The 13247-nt window shown below is 36.6% G+C and overlaps 1 protein-coding gene across 4 annotated transcripts in view; it reads right to left on the bottom strand.

Annotated features, from left to right (window-relative positions):
- Positions 1 to 13247, bottom strand: part of Usp47 (ubiquitin specific peptidase 47) — an 89777-nt gene that overhangs the window by 60758 nt on the left and 15772 nt on the right. For 2 of the 4 annotated variants that reach the window (XM_029480008.1, XM_029480007.1), the window contains exon 2: positions 5234 to 5293. The exons of the other annotated variants lie outside the window; for them this stretch is intronic. In XM_029480008.1, coding sequence (XP_029335868.1) covers positions 5234 to 5293 — 60 coding nt within the window. The remainder of the gene's footprint in view (positions 1 to 5233; positions 5294 to 13247) is intronic. 4 annotated transcript variants of the gene reach the window in all.

The following is a 13247-nucleotide window of genomic DNA, read 5'->3' as shown; positions in this document are numbered from 1 at the left end:
ATCCCTTGTTGCTCTGTTCTCATGCTATAATCAGAGTATCTTCTATCAAAATTGTGGCAACACCTTCCCTTCCCTTCCTGAGAAGTTTACTTGGAACACTAGCTCTGGTGCTACATCTCGTGCTTTCCCTGGAGGAGCTGTGGGTGGCATCCTTGTGAAAGGCTCTTTAGAAACACGCCCTTTACACCCTGGTGTTCTAGCCAAGCATCTTGTCTTCTCCTTTCCCCTTCTTGTCCCATCCTCTCTTCTCCCATTCTCACCTCTCCTCACTGTGTGGTACTGCAGACTGAATTTATAGTCTCTGTATGTTAGCCAATACTCTAGCTCTTAGTTAAAGTCCCACTTACAAGAATTCTTTGTCTGTGACAGGACCAACTTCAACCTTTTACGTTCTTATTATCCAATTTAAAATTAGAATTAGTATCAGTGATGAATACTGAAAACAGGATAGCCACAAAGTTTATGTCAGGTGAGGTAAAGTAAAATCACTGAAATCATTGTTTCTGCAATGTCAATTCTGGACTTGTAAGGGATTGTGTGAATTAAGGTTAATCCTATTAGACTAGAATAGAAAGTCATCTCTATAAAACAGATTGGCTAGCACTTCATTTCAGACAAATAAAAATTTTAATTACTAACAATAACAAAAATGAAAATAAAAAATACCCAATCTATAAAAACTGACTACAACAAAAGGCTATTATTAATATACCCATGAAACGGAGGAAAAGCCTTCAACTCTGTATTTAAAGTGGACCTTAACACACAGAATGGATTAGATTACACACTTGAAACCAAAACTAATAAACATAAGCCAGACTTAAAAAAAATCTAGTCTGTTGTAAAAGAGTGAACTCAAAATAATTTCAACTATTGAACTTTTTTTTTTTTGGTTTTGTTTATGGATTTTTGTTTGTTTTGAGACAGAATCTGTTAACATCCTAGGCCAGGCTGATCTTGAACTTTTTTGCCTCAGCCTTCCCAGTTGCTGGTATTAAAGGTATGATCTACCATGCCCAGCAAGTATCTGCTTTCATAATTCTAATATATGTTAGGAGAATATGATATGGAAGATGCTGTAGCATATTGTACTAAAGTGGTATTATGGCACTATCACAGGGCTCTGCATTCCTAGCTCCCAACTTCCTTAACATGTGTGAGAGTAAAGTATAAACAAATCTAGACTCTTCTCCTTCTACCTGAACATACAGTGAAGTTACTATAATAGACCCCATGTGAAGAGCAACGGTGCTATAGTAAACATAAAATTTAATTTTATCTGTTTCTTTTACTTCTTTTAATGGCAATAATTATTTTATATATATACTGCCCTTTACAAAACAGTGAAGCCTGGGCATGGTGGTACCTACCTTTAATCCCAGCAATTAATAGGCAAAGATGAGTTTAAGGACAGCCTGGTCTACAAAGAATGTTCTATGCCAGCCAGAGCTGGACCTTGTCACTAAATAAAATAAATATATAAATAAATGCAAGAATATAAAAAAGATAGGGAAATGATTTATAATTCTATATCTCAAAAGAAACCTAGTAACATTTTGTTGAACAACTTTCCAGTGTTTTTCCTATGCACATACACAGGCTTCTCAGATACAGACATTAAATCAGAGCAGACATGCTATTTTGCAATTCTTTACTTATAAAGACATCATCCAATTCTTTTTCTATTAGACTTTATCATTTTAAGCTGGAAAATATTATTAGTGCATAGATTAATAATATTTTATCATTCTATGTTACTGATTCCTAGATTGGAATTTGGGGGGGGGTAGGGTGGGGTGGGAGCAGTGTTGAGGACTGAGCCAGAGCATTGGGCATGCTACTGAACTATACCCCAGCCCACAAACTTTTAAAAACAATTATGTGATAGAGCTTTGTACCTACTCTGTTTTCTAAAAATCCCCATGTCTATCATGTTTTACTCTTGAATTTAATTCCAGTATAATTTAAACAAATATGATGTTCTTTAAAGGTCTAAATTAGCCCTTTATAAACTATTACTTTATTTTATACCCAATTATTTGGTTTTTCTTTACTTCACCTATAATTAAATTTAATATGTGGCTATCAACCATACATTTCACCTAACTTTAAAATCCCTGTAAAAATTTTTCTTTTCCTCACCTCAAATTTGGAAACTGGTTAAAAAAAAATTTCCCCACTGGAAGGTATTATAAATAAGCCATTGTAATTTTATAATAAACTGCTTTTCAAAAGCAAAACCCCTCTACAGTATCAACTTAATAATTTTCTAAAACGTTAAATTTCAAAATACATTTCATAGATTTGAGACAACTGGGGTAGATACCTATTCTTTGAGGCTCCACTGCAGAATGGTGGTACCCAAAGAAAAAGGTAGTATTATCATCAGGTAAATTACTGTTCTTTTTCCTTTTCCCCACTTTTCATGAACTTGAGTTGGCTATGTTTAGGTCCATCAGAATGTGTGACACTGTGCTACTTAAAACTGGGCCTTAAGAAACCAGTAGCCTCCACTATGCATCTTGAAACCACCCCTTCTATAACCACCCCACATGTAAGAGATCCAACTACACCAGCATTAGCTTGCTATGTGGAAGCCCTAGCAGTCTACATGGGCAATCATGGCGGCTGAGTGGAAGCACTGAGGTGGATGTGTGACACGTGGGAACAGCATTCTTGGACTTTCCATTTAAAGCCAAGCACCAGCTAAATGGAGCCAAGGCAAGATGCCTCAAGGAACAAAGCTCAACAGCTGAGTCTTTGCTCAAACTTCATCCCACACAATCCTGAGTAAATAAATTAATTGTTCTTTTAAGCCACTAAGTGTTATGCTAGGCTGCTATCAACAGAAGGTAACAAAAACATGGCAAGATACAGTCAGGCACATGCAAACTATTACAGAAAGATGTGATGATGTTGGGGTATAGTGGGGTGGGAGTGGGAACACATCTGAGCACAGATCATGCTTTAAAGTAGGGAGCAAGTGTTTAGTCCAAAGAGTTCTAAGAACTCAAGATGAGAGGAAGCTATAAAGTTTTAAAAGCCTACAAAAGGTTCCATTTAGGAAGACAAATGCACTTACTTAGGATAAGGTATTGGAAGAGCAAAGTTCCCTACATAGAAAAACTACAAGGACAATCAAATCTATTTATTTTACAAACACACACACACATGTACGTACATTATCCTAAGCACTGCATGTGGAAGATGTCTGCTTGTGTCTAAACTCACAGCACAAGCAGCTGATTTTCCAGCACAATGGAAAGAAACCCTCAAAAAGTAAAAATAAATAATAGAATCTTGATTCAAAAAAGTAACCACATTAGGATAATCACAGAGCAGATAGTGTTTTCTTCCAGAAACTGCTCTGCTACTAGGAGAATACAGAAGTAGCTGATAAGGGAAATCCCAATGACACCCTGAATGTATAACGTTCTCAAATCACCTTAAAAAAAAAAAAAATTCTTAACAGTCAAACTTTAAGAGGTTACTTCTGTCAACATTGCGATTTTTCTAACGATGATGACAACAACATCCCCAAGCTTTGCCTGGGCTTACAATACTGTAATTCTAACAACTTAAGAGACTGAGGCAGGAAGATTCCAAGTTCAAGACCTGTTGGGCAACTTAGTGAGGCTGATTCAGAATAAAAAAACTAAAAGAGACTAGAGACATGGCTTAGTGCTGGGCTTGCCTAGCAGGTGTGAGGTGTGAAGCCCTACACTTAATCCCCAATACCTCAAAAGCAACAACAAAACAAAACCCTGACAACAAAACAGTTGTTAGATGTTTTTTATTTAAAAATACAAAGACATATAGTTGATGGCATATGTTCAATGTCATTAGATGTATAAAATAACAAAACTCAAAGCTATCAACATTTGATTTTTCTGAGAGAAAAAAGTTAAAGAATTAAATCACTATGAAGGGTCTTCTTCTTCTTCTCCTTCTTCAGTGGCATTTATTATATTTGTATATACCTGTGTACTTTATACACACTGTGTGTGTGTTCGCGTGCATGCATGCTTGCATGTGTGTATGTGCGGCTGTGTCTTCACATGTGCTTGCCCTAACTTGGCTTTGGATGACTTCCTGCGTGAAGGGTCTTCTTTACTTCCACATTCAACTGTCAATCTGTTTCCTCGCCAGGCTTTCTTCCTTCAATGATGTTAAAACTAAGCGAATATGGTTACAAACTTATTTACATGCAAAGTCCATTTCTCTACTTCTGGGCAAAAGATGCTATAAGGTAAGATAGTCAGTCTTGGGTCTTTGCTGTGGCTAGTCACTGTTGATAAATACTACACTGCTACACATTATTATTGAGTATAAATATTTTTTGCTAACTAAAATTTATATAATTATTGGCCTTGTTTAGAGTATTCAAGTTAAGTAATAAATCTTGGTCTGCTGACTAATGAAGATCTTGATTTACATTAAAAATTATTTTAAGATTCTCTTTATACTCCATCCAAACCCCAAACATACTCAAGCAATCTGTTTTCTAAGGGGTCACTTACAACAACACTTGGGACACATGCAAACACAAAGAAGAAACTTGAGGGGGAAAGCAGATGTGGAGGAATGAAGGAGTGAGAGGTATGAACTACTGGTTAGAGTGTAGTGCACAGGGAAGTTTGGGCTTATTAGAAAGAACCACAGGGGATCAAGAAGCTAACATTTGTATCTAATTCTTCAATAAGATTTCTAGATATAGGGCCTGTGAGATGGCTCAGTGTGTAAGACATTTGCTGTCATGCTGAAGGCCTGAACTTAATTCCTGGAGCCTACATGATGGAAGCAGAGAATGGGAGTTCCCTAACAAGCTGTCCTTTGACCTTCACATGCAGTAGCAAGCACCCCCCCCCATAAATAAATGAATAAGTAAATCATATCAAAAGTTTATAAGCAGTCATTTTGTAAGTAATTTATTTAATCCCCTAGTACTATTTAGTGCAGAAAATAAATATATCTGTACTAATACTACATCCAAATGCAAAACTAAGGGCTCTACTATTTTCTTTCAGTCCTTTCTTACTCACTTGTTAAATACAAAGGACTGTACAGATGTAAAATTCATTTAAGATGACTTGTATGCTACTAAAACTGCTTAGGAGTAAAGTAGCCAGACAAGCAGAAAACTTAAGACATGCTTTGCTATTGAACAAAACACAAGCATGCTGTTACTCGCTCTGCTGACTATCGCACCAAAGCAGTGACACCAGCAAGCTACCTGTAAAAATTTCTTCTTCATTTCATCAAAGATATTTTGTCTGCATCTCCAAAACACATCCTATAGCATATAAAGACAAAATGAATTATTCCCATAAAATAAAGGCACAAGTGAAATAAAAGCAAAATATATTCTAAGACACATACAATTACAAAATTAAAGACCATCTAGAATTTCACTCATAATTTATATTGCAATTTTAATGCTGGGTATCAGTCTTGTGTATATATACTGAAAACCTATGGTACAGTGATGACATGAACTGGCATATTTTAACAAAAGGTACCTTTAAGATAGGTTTACTATAGGTACTATTTTTTAACAACTATGAAAGCAGACACACATTTGTATGCAAGAAGAAATGTTACCATTAATTACCAAGAAGCAATTTCTTGAAACCCTGAGTCTGCAGTATCCATGCTTCTTCTACACAATTTATCTCTTGCCTCCTCCTTTGCTTAATATGGAGAACATACTGAATGAAAGAAAGGTCATTTTGCCTTTACGACAGAAATATAATTCTAATAGCTGTAATCATTTTTCAAACAGTGACTTCAGGGCAGAAGGGTCAGAAGTTCATGGTATCTTCAGCTACATAATTAGTTCAAGAACAGTCTGGACTACAAGAGTTTTTTTTAAAGGGCAATTCTAAAATAACAATCATTAGCAAATTCAATATATGTTCTACCAAAACCTTTTCTATTCTACAGTGACTCAGTTTCTAACCAACATGATCATTATGTTTGGCACAAAATTTGAATTGTGCTTCTTATCTTTTAACACCCACTTTCCTGTGCCAGAACAATTAGCTTGAACATTTCAGTTTGTTGACTATATCTTTCACAAAATAATACTGACCTGCAACCAGCTGTTAAAGCTGCACTAGTGGCCTAGAATGTAACAGTGAACAAAGCTTAGCCCATGGAGCAGTCATTCATCATACAGTGGAAAGCAGGCCACTAACAAACCCGAGCAGTCTGGTCCCCACCACTCTCTGTCCACGGTACCTAGACTGCTTTTCCATTGGTAGCCTCCCGTCTTTGACCCAAGTTTCACTGTGGCATTTTCAAAACATGTGCACCAATTCTTTGGCATAACTCTTAGCTAACATAGGAATCTAGTGCCATACTCTTTACATATATGGATGGGCCTTAGTGATTTCTATGCTATACAACATGACTTCCAAGGTTAGGTTAGAAAGGACTTTAGGTTCTTGGCTCTATAAGCCTTTATAGTTGCAGCTTGTAGGTTGGAAGGAAACTAAATAGCAAATGAAAAGGCCATGTGCAGATATGCTACTCCTAGCCTCAGTGAGATCCCAGCTGACAACCAGCATTGACATCACAGTCTGAGGACTCCTTCAAATGCTTTCAGGCCTAACCTTGCCTGGTTGATGTCACTCAGCAGAAAAATAAGTTGCTGCTGCCTGTCTTGCCTGGGCTGTATTCTGTGAGTCAGAAGAAGTGGGGACAGTAGTTACATAGCTGAAGATAATCAGAACAGCTCACCTCTTCCCCTCTTAAAATTATAATCTTCCTGCTACCCCTCATCTCCTGTCCTCTTAAGTGTCTCCATGGTTCCTGTAGCTACCTGATCAGCAGTTAATCCCTAGTGTCTTCATCTCCAAAAATCTTCTACTTTGAGGCAAGACAAAATACACAGGATTACCCTGGCCCCACAATTGAACTAAAAAACTAGATATGCCATTAAAATTGGTACTCATTGCTCAGTCTTGGTCAGAAAGTTCTTTACGAGGAATGAAATACAAAATAAAAAAATATCTATAAACAACAGTAGCACATGACACCAAGTTCAAAGCCAGTCTAATTTACATAATGAGTTCCAGGGCAGCCTGGACTATATAAGACCACCCTGTCTCAAAAAATGTTTTATATTTTAAATGAACTCAATAGACGGAAGACCTAAATATAATAGCTAAAACTATAGGCTATCTAGAACCAGATATATCCGGGAATTAGGCTAGATGAAAGATACATTTTTCAGCCAATATGGTTGTGTCTTTAATCGCAGTACCTAGGGAAGCAGAGGCAGGTTGATCTTTGTGAGTTCTAAGCCAATATGGTCTACATAGAGTTTCAGGCCAAACAGGGCTACATAATAATATACTGTCTTAAAAAAATAAAATTAAATTAACTTTTTGGTGAATGGTTCAAGGATAAGTAGCCATGTATAGAGGGGGGAAATACATACAAATTTAAAGCATATCTTATGTCCTACATGAAAACATGCCCATTTCAGGTATATTAAAGACCTAAATAGCAATGCCAAAGTCCTAAATCTTTAAGAAATTTTATAGAATATCTTTAAATTTTTAAGCTTAGAAAAAAACCCCACAAAAACGAAGAGAAAAAGATAGTTAATGGTAATTAAAATTGAAGACATGTAGAGTTAACAAAACAGAAAAGGCAAAAAGTTGGAAAAGAATATTTACAGTAAAGCCAACTAAAAAGCCTGCTACCTGAGCTGTAACCAACAAGAACCCAGCAAAGGACAGGATAGTTCACAAAGAAATGCTGAAATGTGTAAAAGTATCGATCAGCAAAAAAGACAAGATTTTTCATTCTTCGTGTGAATGCAAACCGATTCCACCTTCAGGAAAGTTTGACATTATATCACCTATAAAACAAAAAATGCTTATCCTACAACTTAACACTTTCATCATTAAAAATATCCATATGTCCCCCTGCTGTCTGCCATCTACTGATTATCTCCTATAGAAGCTCTGAGTTATATCAGACACACAGAAATGTGCAATACCCATTGCTTAAAACAGAAAAACTGCAAGCGTTGCAAATGCAATCCAATGGATAAACCAAGAGTAGGTACCATTAAAATATGAACTGAGCTATGCGGTTTTGGTACTATCTAACCGTTTGGGCTTTTCTAAGCCTGCCCCAGCTCCCAAATAAGGACACGGAGGCTTATTTTTATTTACAATGCTTAATGGCTTAAAGCTTTAGGCTTGCTCCTCAACTAGCTCTTAACTTACATTAATCTCTTTATATTGTTATGTCTGTCATGTGGATGGCTACCTCTCAGTTTCATATGTCAGACTTCTTCCTTCATCTGACTCTTTCCCAAAGTTCCTCTCTCTTTCTGGAATTTCTGCCTATTTCTCTCCTCCTCTGCCATAGGCCATTCAGCTCTTTATTGACAGGTGATACTTTTACACAGTACATTAGAGATTATCCCTACATAATGTATATGTATTTATTTTTGTATTTAAATCTTAAGAAGAAAACTTAGCAAATTTAACTGGCATATATTAAATAAAAAAATTAAAGTGCTATCCTCTCATTATCCCTCCTAGTCATAAGATAAAAATAGTTACCCAAGATAAAGGAACAAAAGCAATTTGCCTTGGCATCAGAATCCATAAAACTTATCTAGGAAAATGTGTAGGAATATGCATTTTTAGTGTGACAAACAGAAAGAACAATATGCCTACAGGAAATACATGTCATGTAATATTAACAAACATCAACACACAGAATATAAGCAATTTGGAGGTGGTATGTCAGAAAATGCAGGAAGGAACCAAGGACACCTTAACAGAGGTTTCTAATAAACCCCAGTTTCTAAGATTCATAGATATATTTTAACCCATTACAAGAAAATTCTCAGATGGAAGAGAAGCCTCTTAAAGATAAAACTGCATTTATTTAGATAGTGGCTAAATATTGTAATAGTTTTTCAAGCCACATACAATACTCTAATCTTTAAAGTATTTGATACTTTTAAATCAGATCAGTAAAATTTTACATAAACCAAAAAAGGGGACAGGAGAAGAAAGGGTGGAAGGAAAGGAGGCAGGCATCCTATGTGAGTGTACAGCCTAAAAAAACTCTGAGAACAGCTCTGGAAAGCAGCAGTCTCACTAAACAGGAAACTTACTAACCACACTACCACAGCCAATCACCAAAGAACAAAACTGACCCCATACCACCATCAACTGCCAAGAGAGACACTCACTTGGCTATAACAAAGAGTTCACCAGTCCCGAATCAGGGAGGTGTCCTTCAGGAAGCCATCGTGGGCAGAAGCAAGTGCACTTGTCTTCCAGTCTAGGGAGGAGTTGTCAAGGAAAGGGGAACCTGAACTCAATCATCACCCAACAGTAGCAACAAGGCACTTGACCAACAGCTAAAAGTCACAACAAAGTTTCCCCAAAATGTATTGTCCTATAGTTGGTCAAACTGCCTACAGATTCTCTGGGCTCAGCCTAGGTCATGGTGGTGTGTTTGAATGCACCAAAAAGTGCATCATCAGTAAATCCAAGACCCATTGTGATGCCACCCTTTGGAAAAAGGTAAGAAAACTGGAATTAATTAGCACTCTGAGTACAATTGATTGTTCCTTGATAAAGGGATGGGCCACTATTGTTCCCACACAAAAACAGCTCCTGGCAGGGCCTGAACCTGAAACTCCACTTGTGCTGTCGCAGTTAGGTCTGCTGTCAGAAGCACACTACCCTGTGAGATACATCTACTCTACAATAAATAGGTCAGTTTATGTAACAGTCACAAACATACCATAAAACAACAGACCCATCTACAGGACTGGAAATTCTAACTCTAGGTATAGCAACAACAACAAAAACTGAAAAGAGCTAACCAACTTGTACATTATTCATGCTCACAACTGAATATTAACAACAACTCAAAAGTGGAAGAAGTCCAAGCACTCACCACTGAGATGGCTTAGTGGGAAAAGTGCTCACTGTCAAGCCTAACTTGATCCCTGGAATCCACCTGGTATAGGGAGAACGTAAGTTGTCCTGACTTCCACATGCATACTATGACATTTGTATGCCCATACACATACATATAAAGAAACACATCTTTTAAAAGATGTTAAAAATGTAACCATCTGTTTATTATGGAATCTTTGGGTATAAAATACAGATTTCACTCTTAAGAAATGCTTCCTGCATATATTTATTTAGCTGATTCTACTGAGGACTTAGAAGCAATGACATGTTTCTAACAACAGATATGTCCAGAGTTTATGTTTTTAGTTCCTAGGTACCATTTTGCACAACAAAAACAGGATCCTAAAGTCTTGGTAGAAATTTCTGAGAAGGTACAAAAAAACCTAAGTACTTAAAGAAGTACTCAAAATATATCAAGAAGAGTGTAAGAGTCCCCTGAAAGGTTGTTCTCATTGATCAGTTCTATATAATTCAAACTTAAGCAAATGATTCAGTCAGTTTAAGTTAACATTTGTTTATGATACAGAATGGGAAACAAACAAGTAGGAACATATTCTGAAACTTTAAGCAAACATGTGCCATACCAGATTTATATTCAGGTACTGATGATCAGCAGTAATTATTATAGAGCAACAATCATTGGCCTAGTTAGAATTCCTTGAGAAACCTTTAGAAAAAAACTATTTTCAGCAGCCAGGTGTGGGGACTCATGCCTTTAACTGCAGCACTCAGGAGGTAGAGGCAGGAGGACCTTTGAGTTCCAGGACAGCCTGGTCTAGAGTTCTAGGACAGCCAGGGCTATAGAGAGAAACCCTGTCTCAAAAGAAAAAAAAAAGTATTAAAAGTTTTAAAAACCAATTTTGAAAAAAAAAAAGTAGCTTAATAAAGGTTTTTTAACTATTTTGATGATAATTAGTCCCCTGATTTAGTTTGCTTTCTTTGTATATGAAATATTCTTAAAATCAAATAAAATTTACTTTGTGTCTATTCTAAAGCATATTCAAAGTGTAATGAAATTATGGGTAGAGTGTGATAAATGAACTTTTATTAATTTATTGTTCAATGTACTATGGTATAGATTTTCTGAATTTAATAAATATGTTATAAATTATTTCAATACATAGCATTTACTTCCAAATTATAATAGCATAAAAACATTCAAGTACTAAAATACAGGCTGACTTGGATAAAGTATGCTTGTAATACTTATGCCTGCTCTCTATACTAGTGTATGCATCACTCAAGCAACTACATTCCACTGTCTTTGAAAATATTTTTGACATAAACTTACAGAACTCATATTAACCAGAAATGTTTTTACTCTCATGTAGCTAATTTTTAGTTGCTGCAATCAGTTATTCAATTCATAGGAAAGTGTAAGAACTTTAAAGACTAGTGACTTAGGGTTTCTATTGCTGTGATAAAACACCCACCAAAGCAAATTGGGGAGAAAAGAGTTGATTTGACTTATGCATACATATCACTGCTCATCATAGAAGGAAGCCAGGGCAGGAACTCAAACATGCCTTGAAGGAGTGCTGCTTACAGGCTTGCTCTCATGGCTTTCTCAGACCACTTTCTTACAGAATACCAACTCTGCTAGTGATCTTCCCATGGCTGCCTGCTGATAATTCCTGTGTTGGTCATGCTAAAAATACACTAACAAGTATCAAACTTTGCAACTAACATTATTTTTAGGAGGTGAAACAGTAAGTCTTTACTATTCCTGTTATTTGTGATTCTGATTTCTGCTTAGATTCCTGTTGCTGATAAGCAGTGACTTACTCAGCTTGTGACACAACTGACCTGTTCACAGGTTGGCAATATTCCAATATTCTAAAGCTTGACCTAGTGTGGAGTTTTTTCTGCTGCTTTTGTTGTGCAAACTTTGTTCCTTAATTCAAAACTAGTGGTTAAATAAAAATGGCTACAACCACTTACTGAAAGGATTAGAGGTAGGTGGGTTTTGAGTTACCTGGCTAGGGGTTGGAGAGAGAGGGGGGAGGGGAAGGGGAAGCTGCGACGAGAGGAGATGAACCATAAGCACACGGCCAGGAGAAATACCAAGTACTTTGGGTACACCACTGGGGAAGTAGCCGGGCTAGCAGTTAGAAAATTACATTAGGGGTAACTCCCCAGTAATTAACCAATAGTTTTTAATAAGGAACAAGGTTTGCAAAGCAAAAGCTGGTAAATGTGAGAATACACTTGTAGGCAACTAGACTTTTGGGTACAGAATTTAGCATTACAATATACTGCAACAGAGCAAACCTCTACAATCTACTATTATACTATACTTCTCTATTTTGTGGTGATGGAGATTGAACTCAGGCCCTGGTGCATGTGAGGCAAGCACTTTTACGCTACAACCCTAGCTCATCAAATATTTTACTTTAAAAAACATGGATAACTTTAATACAAGAGTCTTAACAATGCTCTGATCATAAAGATGTTGCATTTAAAAAGTGTTAAAGTTTTCAAAATTCAAAGCTGTCTATTCCTAGGGACATCCCTTTTGAGGAATTCCTTTGTGAGCGTTAGGAACTTTGTGCTTAAGTCAGAGCACCTGGCTAGAGTCCTCAGCATAATTAGCATTTTGGCTGGGTAATACCTACACAATTCTACCCCATTCTGGCTCAGTATTAGAAATGAACCTTCTATTATAGATTCTAATAGAGCATCATAATGCCATGAGAGTTACGCATTATTAATGGAACTACGAGTTATCTTCCTCAGGACAGATTTAATAAACACCTAATCCTTGACTATAATCGAATTTATATTATACTATCCCCAAATGCAAAAGATTATCTGCAAGGAGAACATGTGAGTTTTATCATATTGGGAAAAATCTGAAAAAGTTTTGTTTTCATTCATATGACCATCTCACAACGGCTAATAACTAATTTGGCAAGCACATCTTGTATAGATATATAACTGAGTTAGAGAGAACTTTTATTAGCTTATGTCATCACACTTCCTCATGAAACAGTTGAAAATGAAGAAAAGACCCAGCAGGGAGTGGTGGCACATCCCTTTAATCCTTGCATTTGGGAGGCAGAGGCAGGAGGATCTCTCTGAGTCCCAGGCAAGCTAGGCTAATGTTCCAAGACAATAAAAAGAAACAGGAAGAACCCAGACAAGTGATGTAAAACTATTGGCTTATTACTCCCCCTGCCCCCCTGTAGCCATTATCCTTCTCACCAAACTAGGTACTATGAAAACTCCTTTCTCAAAAAGCCTAGTAAAATTATACTAGGATCATCAAACAGTCACAATTAA

Source organism: Mus caroli, chromosome 7 (genome assembly GCF_900094665.2).
Source record: "Mus caroli chromosome 7, CAROLI_EIJ_v1.1, whole genome shotgun sequence".
Taxonomy (NCBI): domain Eukaryota; kingdom Metazoa; phylum Chordata; class Mammalia; order Rodentia; family Muridae; genus Mus; species Mus caroli.
This window is presented reverse-complemented; position numbering and strand designations above follow the sequence as displayed.